This window comes from Emys orbicularis, chromosome 4 (genome assembly GCF_028017835.1).
Source record: "Emys orbicularis isolate rEmyOrb1 chromosome 4, rEmyOrb1.hap1, whole genome shotgun sequence".
NCBI lineage: Eukaryota > Metazoa > Chordata > Testudines > Emydidae > Emys > Emys orbicularis.
The window spans coordinates 61,032,854-61,050,253 of record NC_088686.1 but is presented as its reverse complement, the minus strand read 5'-3'; the positions used below and the strand labels follow the sequence as shown (position 1 = coordinate 61,050,253).

At 43.1% G+C, this 17,400-nt stretch overlaps 1 protein-coding gene across 1 annotated transcript; it reads left to right on the top strand.

Moving 5' to 3' along the window:
* Positions 1-255: 255 nt before the first annotated feature.
* On the top strand, positions 256-17,055 carry BMF (Bcl2 modifying factor). Its single transcript, XM_065404250.1, has 3 exons — positions 256-568; positions 1,786-1,949; positions 16,954-17,055. The coding sequence occupies exons 1-3, from the start codon at positions 256-258 to the stop codon at positions 17,053-17,055; spliced, it is 579 nt and encodes a 192-aa protein (XP_065260322.1).
* The last annotated feature ends 345 nt before the right edge of the window (positions 17,056-17,400 follow it).

Here is a 17,400-nt window from a genome sequence, read left to right as displayed (position 1 = left end):
GACTTCGAACCATAGGTGGAGCCTTTTTAGCTTGCAGAGCTGTCTGTTCAAGGGCTGCAGAACTTGACCACAAGGCCTTAATCATAAGCTTATTTCTGATCTTTTCAGGCCATGTAGACTGGTTTTAGGAGGAAAGAGCTTGGGGAAGTAGGGAGAACTGTGTGTTCCTGAATGGAATTGGAGGGGGAGTTATTCTGGACTGCACTCTGGTTGTATCTTAGCCATTTTCTCAAGAGTTCATTTGTTGCAGGAGCAATGGATCCCCCCAGCTACCTGGAAGAGGACTATTCCAGCCTGGATGGGCTGGACGATGACGTGTTTCACTCTGACTTTGGACTCACAGGTCAGCCTGGTGAGATGACCCCTCCTGGCATTTTCACACAGAACCAATCCTACAGCTGTCTCCTGGGGAGGTTTCAACTGTTCCCACTCACACACTGCTGTGGTCCAGGTATCAGGCATGCTGAGCAGCAAGACAAGGCAACCCAAACACTCAGTCCATCCTCTTCCACTCAGGATGTCATGTTGCCATGTGGAGTCACTGAAGAGCCCCAGAGACTCTTCTATGGTAAGAGCACTCCAGCATCACTAGCTTTGCAGAAGGGAAAACTGCCCCTCTAGTGCTTCCGCTCTTTCCCCCCCAACCCCCCACTGGACAAGAGAGGGTTACTTATTCTGCTGCTATTCTGCTGCACCTCGAAGAAAGACAGGTCTCTCTGCTTCTCACCCTTGCCTACTCACTGCAGGAGCTGTCCCTTTGTTCACTGCTTCTGCCATCCTTTAAACACCAGCTCCTTTTCCCCCCAACTCCATTATAGGGCAGCTGAAGTTATTGCTAGACACTTACAGCAGCACTTGACGGAGACCCTCCCGCAGGCTTCAGAGGGTGATCGAGTGCTTCCCTCACCCCAGTGCACATGCTGCTGATTTGCCTGCAAAGAGTTAAACCTTCCCTTTCTCCAGGCCGCCCAGGTGAATTTTCTCATGTGGATGGGACTGCATGAGTATTGTCAGTGCAGAGACGGTAAACACAGAGGTTCAAATGTTGTGGATCTTTTGTTGGGCTCTTTGCTGATAAAAAAGTTGTCAGATAAATAACGTGAACAACCAGTTTTTCAGTGGTAAAGTGGTAATTGGCCTGAATTTCTATTAAAGCTGAATTGGAGACATGAATCATTCCCCACTTACTTTTCAGGTTTAAAAAAAAAAAAAAAAAAAGGCAACCGCCCCCCCCCCCTAACTTTGAGTCAAATTCTGCCTTTGGATTCTCACATGTGGCACCTGTTATAATGAAGAGCCGTGCATGTGTACCCCAAGGTGAAACTTGGTCCTAAATGCTAGGCAGTTGTGAGTGAAGCCTGACTTGGAAGCTGCAGCAAGGGTTATGCCAGGAGATTATTGACAGACATAGGAAGGACATAGGTACTGCATAAGTGTAAGACTGTCATTCCAGATAAAATCCCAACGTTGACTGAACTATAAACAAGCCTGATCCATGTGTGAGAGCTTTCCCTATCTCAATGTGGTTTCTTTCTTTCAGGTCACTCGGTTATGGGAGGAACATAATACACTCTGCTGGATCAATGTAAATCTACTTAAAACTCTGAGTGAATGTTTTACTGAATACTTAGCGTGATTAGTCATTGTTTAGGCTGCAGAAACTGGACTTTAGCCTGAGTCAGAAGTTTGCAATTACACAGGTTTTCCTTCAGATGTGAGAAGGGGAACAAGGCTTTACGCTGGGAGACTGAGCCATTGAGTCTTCTCATCTCTAATGTCTTGCAGGGAATGCTGGGTACCGTTTACATGTCCCCCCAGTTGGCTTTGCATTGAATCCGCACCTCCAAGAGGAGCCTCGGGAAGGTCAACGGGAAGCACGTACTGAGGTTCAGATTGCACGGAAGTTACAGTGCATTGCAGACCAGTTCCACAGGCTCCACATACAGAGGGTAGGCGCTCTTTCTGGGGGGAGAAGGGGATTTGGTTATCCAGGTATGGCATCCAGCAGCCTCCGGCTCAGCTGATCCTCCTTCATCTCACATCTTTGTGTAGTCACTGTCTATGCTGAATACACACTTGCACCACTCTGTTGTGGCTAGGTTCTCCATCGTGAGCCAATCCTAATCGGTGTCTGTCATATTTTAGCTAACTTCCACTCAGCAAAAGGCAACTGTATGACACCATTCCGCCCTGCCTTCCTTCTCTGAGGAGAAGAGAAATAGAAGTCCCTGATCACCCAGGGTTTAGAATTGGCATATCCAAAGTGCAGCCCAGCGCTGCCCTCCTCTTTGATGTGGAGGTAGCTAGCAGAGTGCACAGGCTCTAACATGCAGTACCTCTTCATGATTTGAGCAGACTTCCACTCGGATCAAGGAGTGCTACATGCTGGGACCTGTAGCTGCTGATGCCCTCCTGTGGGCTTCACTGGGGTGAGAGAAGCATTCGCCCTCTGGAGTCATTTAAAGATGGGTGCTGCTTTCGTCTTACTCAAGTTAGGTGAGGAACTTAGTTCCTGGAGAGTTGCTGGGATGGCCCTCGGTTGGGCAAAGTTTGGGTGCACTTAACTTATGGAGATGAAGGGTCCCAAAGTTTTCTTCTCATGACCCAATAGCAGAATTTTTAAGGGAATGTTCTAGAAAGATCAACTGAAGAAATGTGAAAGTTGGCTATCTGAACTGTGGGATGTCATTCTGACATTAGAAATACCATATCACGAATTATTTTTGTGACTTGTTTGTTTATTCTCTTCCCCGCCCCCTAGGGTGACCAGACAGCAAGTCTGAAAAATCAGGACAGAGGGTGGGGGGTAATAGGAGCCTATATAAGAAAAAGCCCCAAATAGCGGGATTGTCCCTATAAAATCGGGACATCTGGTCACCCTACCGCCCCCTTTCTAAATGGCACTCTCTTGCTAGCTGTCCCTGTCTCACTGTAGCTAGCTTCTTACAGCAAAGGGAAGATTAACAATCTTTGCTGTCAGGAGTCCTGAAGGGAAGCAGTGGAACTGGTTGTAACTTGACCCTTTCCATCTGGGGAGTGTAGCTATCCAATGTCTTTGTCAGGGAAATGCGTCCAAGAATGCCCCCCTCAAAACAAATAAAAAAAAAAAACACCAATAGAAAATCTTGGCCTGTTCCCTCTCCCCCAGGCAAGAAGTGTGTGCTGCTATGGCACTGAGAGAGCCATGCGACTGACTGCAGTGCAGGACAGGCCTGGGGACTGACTGAGCCAGGAGAATAGAATTGAATCGCGTGTCAGCCAAGCATGTGGGAGAGTTACTAAACAAAAGCATCCGCCTGCACTACCAGCTCCTGCAGCCAGCCAAGGAGGAGCTCCTGTGTCTTTGTTTGAACTGGAAGGACAGTCAGTTGAAAAGGAGGGGGAGCTGTTCAACCATTTAAAAAACAAAACCAAAAACAGGTGTGAAAAATCTCAGCCAGTGGTTCTGCAGGACTTGACACTGGGACAGGTATTGGCATTAAGAAATGCTCAGGGATTCTTTTCTTGGGTGGGGGGTAGTACTGAGCCCTTGTGTTAATGTGGAGCTGTGCCTTGGACCACATAGAGTTTTAGTGTCCTATCTGTGCCAATGCATTCTCTTCCCTACTGACCCTACGTGGAGGACTTCCTTTGTCTGTTGGCACAATCCACAAAAACAGTCCTGTGTTCTTCTGTGCCTGCTGTTTAAAGGGCAGTCAGTGCCTAGAGACACATGAATTGGCTTATGATGGGCTGTGGTTTGTCCTTTGGGGCAGCGGAAGGGGCAATCTTTGAGAATAGGAAACCTGAGCTGCCATTTGTCTGTAAAGCTATTTTGCTGTGAAACTAACCCCAAAACTGGGTGCCCCGTTTCAACAACTCAGAGTCTTGGTCACAGACCACGATTCCAGGGTTATAACAGGAAACATTTAGAATATCATAGTCATAGACACCACTACACCTCCTGAACACCTGGAACAAAAAATAGGACTAGCGGCCAATGGGACGTTCCTCCAACAGATATGAGTGTCTGGTGGATCCTGAGCTGGCAAAATAGGTGCCAGTTGCTGCACTAGTATGTAGGAAAAACGTCCAGTACTGGAGTTGCTTGTCCTGTTAGCTGTTTGGCATATTCAGGCTTTTTATGCCTTAATTTGATGCAGTGATATATTTAAATAAAATAATTGCATCTTCATCCCCAGTACAGAGTTAGAACAATGATGTAATCTTATGGAGCACTTCATAGTTTTACTCTTCAAAGTGCTTATGAAATGTGGGCTACTATAGAAAATATTTCCACATGCAGGTTCTGCTACTTAGAATTGCTATGGTCAGTCCATGGTTCTGCAGGGCCCTTTTCAAACTATGCACAAGGGACCTTTAGTTCTCTCCTCACTCTTGCGTGCCCATAGTGCCCTCCATCTGTTTAAGGCTCAATACCTTCTGGTAATCTCCCCTCTTGCCCCCCAAGACCCCCATCATGTATCAAGAAGCCAGGAGGTGGAGCTAAAACACAACTTTCTGTGTGCGGGAGAGACGTTGGAGAACTCTCCTCTAGTTTACTGGAGGTAGATTGGACATAAATGGGAAATTTGGGATGTTGCTGTGATTGGTAGGTTGGGTGCATGCATATATGCTGTGCAGCACATGTGTGAGCACCTAAGTCACTTAAACCTGAGTTTTACTTGCTGCGATAACTCAATGGAACACTTCAGCAATTTCCCACTGGAAAGGCACTTACTGAACAGGCTGCAATTTTGTGGGGGCCAATTTTATTCCATTCCTCCCTCATCCCTTAAATCCAACATTGGCTACTGTGCACAACTGTAAGATCATGTCACAGAAGGTAAAATTGTCTCTTTAAGAATAAAGACCTAGTAGCCCAGGACAGTTCTGGGCTTTAATCCAAGTGGAGCCACTGACTTGCTACATGTCCTCAGAAAAGTTTCTTGACCTCTTTGTGCTCCAATCAAGTCAGCTGGAAGATTGGGTTAAAAAAAGCAGAACCTCAATGAGAACCAGATGCTGAATCCGAGCTGAGCTATCATGGGTAAATAAGTACATTACAACCAACAACAAAGCCCCCTTCAAACACATCGGAAATCCCACAGTTGATTTAGGTGTGCTGACCATGTTCAGAAAACAATGGGACCTAGCAATAGAAATTTATTGCTACCCTATGTGGAAATTCCCCATGTACTTTAGCAAATTGTCTTGATGTAATTGTGAGGAAGAAAAGGGTGACTGGCCTGAGCATTGGCCCTGTGTATGAAATGTTTAGGACTAGATCCACACTGGTTGTGGGCAGGTCTCTGGAAATGAGCCCATTCCAGTAAAATTAAAAACAGCAAAATAAATTCTTCCTCCTGAAAACTTTCCACTTGAAAGTGAAACTTGTCATGTTTCGCATATGTTTTTTCTTATACAAATTCATCAGCTGAAGCCTCCCTTGAAACATTTTGGATCATCCATCCATTAGGGAATCTGTGGTCTAAGACCCTCCAGTTTAGGCTGTCGGCACAGTACATTGTCCAAGATTTATCCATCCCTTTCTGCATCACAGTTGCTCCCGTTTCTAGTGATTTTTTTTTTTAACTAAACATTTTAAATCAAAAATCCTAATATGTCAAAACTGAAACTGTTCTGGATCATTTTAAACAAATTTCCCATTTTGGGAATTTTTTTCAAAAGTTACCAAATTCTCAAAACATTCTATTTTAACACTTTCAAAATGAAAAGGTCCATTTTTGGTTCAAAACTACTTTTTTTAGAAATATAATATATAGTATAAAAAAGCTTGAAATTAATTTTTTTAATGTTATCAAAATCCTTCAAAATATTTTGATCTGTTTTTTTGGGGGGGGGGGTTGTTTTGTTTTGCAAACATTGGAGACTTTGACTTTGTCTTGATTTGGGATGGGGGAAATTTTAGACATCTCAGAAATCTCTTAGGATGGGAAAACTGTTTCCTGCTCTGTTCTAATTACCAATGAAGCAGTGAGTGGAGGGTAAGAAAAGGCCTAGCTGTGGGAAAATTGAGAGTTCTACATAAGTAACTGCAGCAAAGGTTTAGCTTGGGATAAAAAGAATCTAAGGGGGTGTCCTGGGGAACTCTGGAATAGCAATGGGATTGCAGCCTAAATATATAGTGCTTCCCCCACAGTAAAGGATTCAATGAAATAATAGTGCAGGACACCTCAAATGATGTGGGATTAATTTCAGAAAGTGGAGGAAGTAACCAGGGAACAGCCATTTTCGAGTTGATTCTGACCAGCTGAGAGGAATTGGTTACAAATCTGAAGCAGGAAGGCAGTTTGAGTAACGTGATCATGAAATGATAGAGTTTATGATTCTAAAAAAAGGCAGGCGTGCGAGCTGCAGAATTAGGACAATAGACTTGAAAAAAGCAGACTTTAATGAACTCAAAGAACTTTTAAGTAAAGTCCCATGGAAAGAAAATCTAAGGGATAAAGGAGTTCTGGAGAGCTGGCAGTTTCTCAAGGAGACAATATTAAATGCACAGCTGCCAACTATTCTGATGCAAAGGAAAGATAGGAAGAAGAGAAAGAGGCCAACATGGCTCCATCAGGAGATCTTTAATGTTTCCAAAAAGTGAAAACATGGAAGAAGTGCTAAGGAGGAGTACAAAAGAATAGCACAAGCATGTAGGGACAAAATCAGAAAGGTTAAGACACAAAATGAGTTACACTTAGCAAGGGACATTAAGGCCTAGTCTACACTGGGGGGGGGGAGGGGGCAAGATAAGATCGGTCTAAGTTATGCAACTTCAGCTACGAAAATAGCATAGCTGAAGTTGACGTACTTAGAGCTACTTACTGCGGTGTCTTCACTGTGGTAGGTCGACTGCTGCCACTCCCCTGTCGACTCCACCTACGCTTCTCGCTCCGGTGGAGTACAGGAGTTGACAGAATGCTCGGCGGTCGATTTATCACGTCTTCACTAGACACGATAAATCGACCCCCGCTGGATCGATCACTCCAGAGGTAAGTGTAGACATGCCCTTAAGAACCTCTTTCTTATTGCCTTTAAATACATTAGGAGAAAGAAAAAGATGAAGGAAAGGGTAGGTCCTCTACTTGGTGAGGAAGGAAAGTTGTTAATTGATGACATCAGGAAGGCTGAGATGTTTAATATCTCTTTTGCCTCAATCTTTACTAAAAAGGTTAATGGTGACCAGATACTCAATACAATATTAACAACAAGGGGGAAGGAATGCAAGCCAAAATAGGGATAACAGGTTAAATAAGCTAATGTATTGAAGTTGGCAGACCCTGATAAAATTCACCATAGGTTACTTAAGGAAATAGCTGAAACAATCTCAGAACGCTAGTTGTTATCTTTGGGAATTCATGGAGGATGGGTGAAGTCCCAGAGGACTGGAGAGGGATAAACATAGTACCTATCTTTTAAATAGGGGACCAAAGAGGACCTGGGGATTTATAGAGCAGTCAGCTTAATTTGATGCCTGGAAAGGTACTGGGACAAATTATTAAATAATCAACTTCTAAGCACCTGGAGGATAATACGTTTATAAGGAATAGCCAACAGGGATTTGGCAAGACCAAATTATCCTAAAGCAATCTAATTTCTTTCTTTGACAGAGTTACTGACCTAATGGATGGAGGGAGCAGTAGACATGATAAATCTTGATTTTTAGTAAGGCTTTTGACACAGTCATACATGACATTCTCATAAGCAAACTAGGGAAATGCAGTCTAGATTAAATTACTATAAGGTGGGTGTATAACAGGTTGATAGACCATACTCTGAGTAGTTATCAATAGTTTGCTGTCAGACTGAAATGGCATATCTAGTAGAGTTCTGCAAGGGTCAGTCCTGAGTCTGGGACTAGAAAATATTTTCATTAACGACTTGGATAATGGAGCGGAGAGTGTGCTTATAAAATGTGCAGATGACACAAAGCTGGTTGCATACACTTTGGAGGATAGGATTAGAATTAAAAAATGACCTTGACAAATGAGGGAATTGGTCTTAAATCAACTGGCTAGTTGGTAGTACTGCTGAAAAGGATCTGGGGGTTATAATGGATAAACTGAATGAGTCAACTATGTGATGCAGTTGTGAAAAAGGCTAATTATTCTGGGGTGTATTAGCAGTGTCATATGTAAGACACAGGTGGTAAATCTGCTCTACTCAGCACTGGTGAGGCCTCTGCTGGAGAACTATGTCCAATTCTGGGTGCCACACTTTAGGAAAGATGTGGAAAAATTGGAGAGAGTCCAGAGGAGAGCAAAAAAAAAAAAAAAAAAAAACAGAAAAGGTTTAAAGAGCCTGACCCATGAGGAAAGGCTAAAAAAAAACCCTGGCATATTTAGTCTTGAGAAAAGAAGACTGAGCAGGAACTCGATAACATATATGGAGACTTAAGGACTATTACAAAGAGGATGTGATCAATTGTTTTCCATGTCTGCTGAAGGTAGGACAAGGAGAAATGAGTTTAATCTGCTGCAAGGGAGATTTAGATTACATATTAGGAAAATCTGTCTAACTATAAGGGTAGTTAAGATCTGGAACAGGCTTCCAAGGGAAGTTGTAGAATCCCCTTCACTGGAGCTTTTTAAGAACAGGTTGAACAAACACCTCTCAGGGATGGTCTAGAAGATTTACTTGGTCCTGCCTCAGTGCAGGAGGCGATGACCTCTCAAGGTCCCTTCCAGCCCTACATTTCTATGATTCTATAACCAGTGCAGGACACCTCAAATGATGTGGGATGAATTGTACTCGCTTTGCCTACAGCCTTGTTTTGTGATAAATAACTTGCAACACTTTTTGTGCTACCATAGGAGGACCCCAAGGCACTTTATAAACTGCAGTGCATCCCTTTAAGAGTCCCTTTGAGGACAATGGTCACTAGTAACTCAGCACTTTTCAGCTATTACCACACTGTGGCATCTGAGATACTGTAGTTATTTCTTACTCTAAAAGTAGTAATATCCCATTTTACACATGGGGAAACTAAGAAACAGAGGTTGTGACTTGCCCAAGGTGGCAGAATGACAGAGGAGCAGACCACTGAATAGGACCCAAGAGCTCTGTGTCCAGTCCCTTGCTCTGACTGCTAGATCCCACTGAGATCTCTCTAGGGATTGGGGGGGATGCTTGGGTTGATTATTAATGGGGGGGGGGGATTTGTGCGAGCACATTTGCGTGTCAGTGAAACTCTCTGGTGGAGAGACAAGAAAGTGGGAAACTCAAACTGTAAATTCCTCCTTGCTACTGAAGAATATCCTATGAACTCTTTATGATCTTTTAGTAACTACTCTGGTCACTGGCAAAGGGAACTTGGTTTATTTACAAACAAACATTTTCTTTACTCTGCTGTATGCTGTCCCTTTAAAGCAGCAGGGCTGCTTTTATTCACCCTGATTAGGCCGTGTGATGTAATGCAACCCTGTGATGAAAGGGAGCTGCACCTCTGGCTGCACAATGACAAGGCTCTGGAGCCAACAGCCTCCCCTCACAGGAGGGCTTGCAACTTCCCGGTTCAGAGCCTATGCGTGAGAGATGGGTCAGTTCAGCAGTGTTTGCTCTGCGGCCAGCTCTGTTTATATCACTCTCTATATTTAGCCTCTGAGTCATCAGAACTGCTGACAAGAAGCTGAACTACCCACAGGCTCCAGTGCTGCACCTGATTGCTTGCCTTTGTGTTTCCAGTGGAGTGGGGGGGTGTTGCTCTGTTCAAAGTTCCATTTCAGTCTCCTCGGGTATTTTCTTGCAGTAGATCTGAAAGGTTTACTTTTACCTCCTCTTCTACTTAATGTCAATATCTAGAAATAGGGAGACTAGTCCTGCCCCCTCTACCCAGTGCCTTCATCAGATAAAGAAACTCCTTTGTAACTTCACCCTTTGTGAGGAAGGGATCTGTATAAAACAAAGGCCAGGAGGACCCTGATGCATATGCAGTAGAATGGATTATGAACAAGGTAAACCTAGAAAACAGGGCTCTAGTAGCTAATCTTCAAGGTATGGGTTAAGCCAAACTTCTCCTGACAACCAGCACCATGTCTCCAAATGGGAGGCTTAGTTTTTCACCCCCAAATCAATTAAAGATTTTTTTCCAATCTTTTAGTAAGTTTAGTACTAGGCAAATTAGAAAATCTGCCTCCACTTTGACTGAAATTCTCAGGTGGGAGTGCTCTGCTGATGTGGAGAGCAAAGGCAGATTGGGCAGGCAGCACCCCACATGCTAGATTGGGACACTTCATCAGAGAAGAGAAGTTTTCCCACATCTCCTAGGGTTCAATTTGGGGAGGATGAGGTGGGAGTGTCAGTCCTTAGCTGGCACTTCTGGTCAGGGAAGGAGGTTAGGGAGGGGTTGGCGTTTTGGACCCCTGCAACTGATTTAGAGTAAATTGTAAAGGAATCCTGTCCCAGTCCATATAAATGGTGGCTGTGACTTAGGGTCTCGAGGGCTATGGGCATAAAGCAGCAGCAGATGGAAAGATCCCATGAGTCTTGAGGAGCCTTTATTCTCCCTCCACCCCGAATAGAAAACACAACTAAATAACCTTGCCAGGTTGCACAGGATAGGAAGCACTGTGGCCTGGGAAAGTACTGGCCAGCAGTTGCCCTTTCCAGGTTGAAAGTCAATTGGTTGTTGCCATGGTGTTTGTCAGCTTCCACTTCCTGTAAGCTCAGCTCAAAGAGGAAGGCACAAGTAAATGGTGGTGGTTGTTCTGAGTTAGAAAAACTTCGAGAAATGATTCACCTGCCAAACCTTCCCCCAAGCCGGAGAATGTGTGTTTTTAATAAAGGTAGTTACTTGCCACTCCTGGCATCCCCTTTGTGGTGAGCGTCGGTGTTATTCCTTCCACTGCTCCTGCAGCTGGGGGTCTCTTCAACTCGTTTCCATGTGTCTCCTCCATCTCTGCATTCTGAACCCCCAAATGTTTAGTGGCTTTCTCTAGATGTTTACTAACTGGCTTCTAATTTGTGCATCATAAGAACCAGATAGTGCTTGTGACTACTTCTCCCTCTTCCACAAATTTAATTTCTGCATGATGGTGCCATGATGTCCTTGATAGGAAGGATCTATCTTGCCTTCCTTTCAGAAATATTGTATTAATTTAGATGGAGTAAGTGGCCCAAATGTGTTAACATGACCCAGTCACTGTCCAACGTTAAACAGTGTTGAACAAGGTCGGGGCTTGGTACACAGAGACCTCAGCCTGCTTAGTACCATGGCGCAAACACCATTAAAAATCTTTTTTAACCTTTTACTAAAGATAAAGAAAAGAAGGGAAAACAGTTGAAGCATCTGAAATTAAATAAGGCTTTATTTTAACAACCTCCCTTTCCCCCCCACTGTTAACTGGAGAGAGTTTTTAGAAGGAAAAACCCTGACCGTCTTAGATCAGTGGTTCTCAACCTTTTTTTATTTGCCGACCCCTTTGGAAATTTTGAATGGAGGTGTGGACCCCTTTGGAAACCTATTGTCTGTATGTATAGTTGAATTCTGTTGTCACTTTTCATTCTGTCTTTTTTGCAGGCTACTTAGACATAGTCTGCAGACCCCCCCAGCAGTTGGGGTACCACAGGTTGAGAACCACTGTTTTAAATGGTATCTAAGATGGTAATAACTGCCCCGGGGGGAGGGGGGGAAGAGAAGTAGCGAGTTGAGATAGCAACTACAACAGCTCCAGCCTGCTGCTAAAGTCCAATCCCAGTGTATCCCAGGTGGTGGCTGGGATTCAGCTGGAGCTGGTAGAGGTGGTGATGTCCTCTGGGTTCTTCTCTGGCTTGGTCTGGTCAGGATATTTCTCAGGATCAGGGTGACGAAGGCCTGGGTGTGGTGGGAGTGGCAGCCATGATGATGCTCACTCCTGTAGCCTTTATCTGTTCTTCCTTATTTCTCCCACAAAGTGTCTTTCTTTAAGGAACAAAAAAGGAGCGATGGGTGAAATAGCCCATCCCCTCATTATTTTGTCCACCAGTTAGGCCTCATATCTGACATGCCAGTTTTGGCTTATTAATTTCTGGATGCACATTTTCTTGTTTCCCAAGGGTGATTTTAACACAATCCTTAAGTTAGATTAGTAGCCCTTTTGGTTTAGATTGTCTTCCTGTCTCTTTTTCATACCTTTTCCCATCAACATTTATTATTATAGGTTATTGTGACATCTTATGAACTGTCACATACTTGTTACAGTTGAGCTCATAATTAGAGTAAATTTGCAGGCAGTAAAAATTACAAGTAAATTTGCAATTATCACAACACAATCCTATTCTGAGTGTGGCAGCAAGAGAATGGAGCTCCTTCTAAATCAGTCCATTTTCTCTCTCTCCCACTATTTTTACTTTTTTGCAGGTGTATTATTCTCTAATCATTAGGAACCCATGAGGTTGTAGTGTGACTTCCTTTGTCCCCTCCCCTCACTTCCTTTTCCAGCTGGGACATCATCCATGTCTGTTGCCTTGGGGAACGTGACTTCCCAGTCTTACTAAACTCAAATCTGTTTTGTAGTAGCACAAATGTGCCTCTAGCCACCTGGAATTAAATGTAGCTTTCAACAGTGAGTCAACAACTGCTTCTTGGTTGCAAGTGTTTTTTGTTTCTTTGCAAGAAGTAGCAACTCTTTGCCAAGATTTGTATTAGTAGTTAAAAAGAGACTGTTTAATACCCCTAGACACACATCCACTGATGTTCCTGTTTAACAATGTTGCCACTTACAGCTAAATCTTGGTCCCACTGACTTCAACAAAAGTTTGGCCACTGACTGTGTTGGGAACAGAATTTGGTCCTTGAAGAACCACATGGGGTAAGAATTGTGAAGCAAAGCAGAGCGCGACTGACACACATGCTGTGAACAAAGGTACATTGTCTTATACAAAAGGTACCATCAATAGTACCGTGAATATATACACACTCTATATAGAAATGTATGTGTGTGACAGTTTGTTTTGTATGGAGGGAATCCACAGCTGCTCCTCTAGCATGAAAAAAACAAACCTCTTCTTCAAGCAATCAGCTGCTACCTGTGATTTTGAGAGCTGCAGCCATAGTGACCCATTTTATCTTTAACTGTGTATCACAGCTCCTGAAATCATCTTGAGCCACAGACTTGTATCCAAAGGCAGAGTATGAATAAAAGTGGTTTGACACAAGAACTGGGATGCTGATTGGTTGGTGACAGATTTATTTATATATGAGAGAGAGACACCTATCACTTATTGTACACACTGTGCAACACCCAGTAGGAATATCGATTATCGAAAACATCTGTTGCCAATTCTTGTCCCTATTCCATTTTTGGCACACTTCCTCCCTCCCATCATGGCTCTTATGTTCTTTATTAACTTGTTTATGTAGAGGCATCCTGGCTGATACGAGCACGGTTCTGGGAATGGAATTTAGGTTTGTTAGCTGACTGTTGCGGTATAGCACATTTTTCTTGTAAAATTACCTTTCTTGTGACTTACTGAAACATCCATGGTAACAGCTTGGACAGAGAGTCCCGTAAGGATATCCTCCTTAAAAGGCTGCAGCTACAACAGGAAGCTGTTTCATGTGCCTCAAACTTTGTGTGTCACTTGCTGACTTACTCTAGTCTGCTTTAGTCACAGGCTAGTTCCCTTCTAGAGTCATTAGCAATTTATATTTCCCTAATATTTTCTCCCAGAGTAAGGTTACGAAATGAATTACTTTTGGCAGGGATATTGTGGGCTAGAATCAGCCTTGGGAAGAATATAAATCTGCACCACGAGGTAGTGATGGGTAAATCTCAAGGCTGTGTGACTTTGATACTTGACCGAGCCTCTTGTGTCTGAGAAATCCAACTGGAAATCTCATGAACTGGCTCTCCTGATATTTCTGGTCCTTTCTGGCAGGCAAGCAGTGCCTTGGAAAAAATCCTCTCTTGTGATATTTGAGTATTTTGCTCCCAGTCCTGGCAGAGGCATGTTATTTGAACTTACTTAATGAAACTTCCAAGAAGGTCCTACTCAGGTTTGGGTAAGTTCTTTTTCTGAACTGGCTTTTCCATCCTTACTGCTGAGATCATCTGCCATCTTCCCTCCATGTCTCTTGTCTCACATTAAAATGGTACCATTGATTTTTATCTGACATACGTCCTGTCACTGAAGAAGTGCTGCTCTTGAATCTGACTAAATAGGAAAATATAAAGAGGCAGTGAGGTCTAGAGCATGGGGACTCTAAAGACCTGGGTTCTATTCCTAGCTTTGCTGCTGGCATGCTGGGTGACCTTGGGCAAGTCACTTCACCTCTCTGTACCTTAATTTCCCCATGTGTGAATTGGGAATAATGATACCAACCTTCATAACACACCGAGATCTGCTGATGAAAAGCTTGGTGGCATTATTTATTTATTTTTTATTTTATTTTATTTTATTAGAGGGAGAAGCAGGAGGTAGCTGGCAGTGGTACTAAAGGTGACCAGCAAAATAAGGGAAGAGGGGGAGTGCAGGAACTAAGTCTGTGCCCTTTTTTGCTGCTTTGACATATAAAGAAGGCTTAAGAGGTTTTTTGTTGTTAATTTAATACAGGTTTTTTTGCACATTACCTACTCCGATTTTTCCTCCCCACCTTTGTTTTGCACAAAGATGGCTTTTTCCAAGTGTTTAACTCAAACGGGTATCAATTAAAACAAATACAGAACAGAGTCTGGATAAAATAACTTCCTTGCTCAATCAGGTTTCACTTTAGTACTTGTGATGTCAGATTCCACTAGCTCTCCAGCTGTCCAGTGAGTCTTTCAAGGTAGAAAAGGTCTGAAATTCTGAAGTATAAAAAAGTAAGTAGAAAAAGCCATTTTTTGGTGGGAGGAAATAATTCCAGATTTCCTTTGTCCATCATCATAAAGCACAAACACATTTTGAAGTTTGCCTATTGAGCTTTGGGAAAGTGTGAAGATAAACATTTAGAAACATAATATATTGCATAAGAAACTCAAACAAAACTCAAGGCAACCTCCTACCTCAAATAAGGCAGCAGTGTCTGGTATTTGGTTTCATATGTACGCTAACCATTTGCACCCATGCAAATGTATAGCAGAGTTGGTGAAAACCATGTTTTCTGGATACACTGTCAGGAGTCTTGGTTGCACATGCACGTCAGAGTAGGTTCTGAAATGTGGCTTGGGATAGGGGAAGGAAGAGAGTGAGAGATCTCCAACGTCTCTGACAAAAAGTCTTTCAAGGCTGGTTATAAGAATAGAGGGAAACCAAAAGCATCTGCCTCCTTAGGAGCATTTTAGGGGTTCATTATGACACTAACCCAACCCTAGAGGATAGTATTGTCAAGAGTTGCATGGTGGGAATGGTTGTTCTCACCTATGAATGTAACTACCTCTGGGACAGGTTGCTTGTGGGTATTAAACCTGGCGCTGTTTGGAACAAATGATGTCAGGCTCCCAAATGGCTGTCGTGGGCCATGCTCTGAACAGAAAGACATTGGTGCATTGTAATTAGAACAGTGTAAACCCTCCTAAATCTGGGGACACATTTAAGTCTTGTGGAGAAGAATAAAATATTGAACGAACTGCTGTTAGGTTAGTGAATACAGCGTATATCCTTTCCAAGGCCTAATTTGAGTGCATTTGAGGTTCATGTTGCACCTTTTCTGTAGTTCTAGTCTCCGGAAAGCATGAGCACAATATAAAGAGTTTATTGGAATGTTTTGGGTATTTCTCTTGAAACAATTCTAGTATGCAAACTACAGTTAAGGTGTTCTCTTTTTCCAGCTCATGATAATGTGGGTCTGCCCTGTTGGACTAATCTAAATTGAAACACCTTGTTCATATAGCGTGCTTCCGTGCTCTGTAATGCTCTCATGTGCTAACGTGAAGTCGCTGTAAACCAACCTTCTATTCCTTGTCTGCTGGGGAGGTTTTTTTTTTTTAAATGGTCACTAGCCTGGCTTAACAAATAGGGAATTCTGGATGAGAAAACAAGAACTGGCTTTTTAATTGAGGGTTGGTTAGGGATGTGAAACAGTATCCCAGATTGTGCAGTGTAAAGAGAAACCCACCTGTTTGTATGAGATGCCATTAAAGAACAAGAAGGCGGGGGGGGGGGGAAAGGGGGCATAATGGAGAACACTTTCACAGAGGTGATTACATATAACAAAAGAGGGGACAGCATTCCTTCCCAAAAGCAGCATTATGTGGTCTGATGTCCCCCTGAAACTTAACTTCCAAACTTCATTACTTGACAGTGGGACCTGAAATAACCTCTTGCTTTTTTCTTTCTTTGTTTCTTTTTCTTTTCTCTTTTCTCTTTTTTTTTTTTTTTGGGTAAGTATGTTCTTGCTTAAGGTTTAATTGGCTCCAGTCAGTAGGAAAGGGCTCCAAGGCTGATTATTTATGGCTTACTGTCAAAAGTAGCTATAAAAAGGGCAGTATTATCTTGGAGATGCTGGGAAGGAAAATGTGATGGGGGGAGGGAATGGGGGAGTGTGTGTGCGCACGAGTGTTTTCTTGTACTGGATGAAATCAGAGTTTTGCTGCCTCAGCAGTGTGGTTTAAATTGAAGATTAACCCTTTGACCTTCACGGTGTCAAATCACTTACAGATGGATCACCAGTTACTTTTTTTTTTTCACTTTTGGGGTGAAGAAGGGGGGTAACTTTTTTTGAGCAAGTTGTTTGTTCATGCAGCTGGGGCTTTTGAGAGGCTCAGAAGCCAATCTGATTAAAAACAGCACTTGGCTAAACTCTGCAAAATCCTGCAAGCAGAAAAAGGTTTAATCCTCTTGTGCACAATGCATAAGGGTCTGCTTTTTTTTTTTTTTTTTTAATGTTAGAGCTATAATTATTTCTGGAGAACTTATCATTCTCCCCACCCCCTACCTCTTGTCGTGCTGATGGGATTAAAGTGTCTGCTCTTGAAAAGTAACTGAGTTTTTATTGGAAAAGATAAGTGGTATGTTACAATTGTAAAATATAAATAACCTTGTTTCAATCATTCTCCTTTACAGCATCAGCAGAACAGAAATCAAGTGTGGTGGCAGATCCTTCTCTTCCTACATAACTTGGCCTTAAATGTGGAGGCGAACAGGAACCACGTAGGTCAGAGGTGAGACTCCTCCACCTGTTCCAGGTCACATCCAGTCTGCAGGGAGCACTGAACAAACACTGTGTCTGGGGGAGAGAGACTTGCACACCGCCGGCCGGATGTGAGGACTCTGTCAAACTTTTACTCATCTTCTCAAGCTTTTTTTTTTTTTTTTTTTTCCCCCCCCCCCCAAGGACTCTTCTTTACTGCTTCTTGCCTAATGAGGTTGGGAGCTCTTGTCCAACACTGTTGAAGGAAAGTCTTAGAATTTGGATGTGTTTGGTAAAGCTTGCTGTTGATTCCCCAAATCAGTAACCTCTATGCAAGTGAGGCAGGTAGTAGATGAACAGGTTCCTCTGCTCTGTGTTGT

What these genes read in the sequence shown, in the direction of transcription:
- BMF (XM_065404250.1), top strand. Translation starts at nt 256, where the DNA reads ATGGATCCCCCCAGCTACCTGGAAGAGGACTATTCCAGCCTGGATGGG. An exon ending in GCCCCAGAGACTCTTCTATG is followed by an intron (nt 569 to 1,785) that starts GTAAGAGCACTC and finishes AATGTCTTGCAG; the next exon opens with GGAATGCTGGGTACCGTTTA. An exon ending in ACAGGCTCCACATACAGAGG is followed by an intron (nt 1,950 to 16,953) that starts GTAGGCGCTCTT and finishes TCTCCTTTACAG; the next exon opens with CATCAGCAGAACAGAAATCA.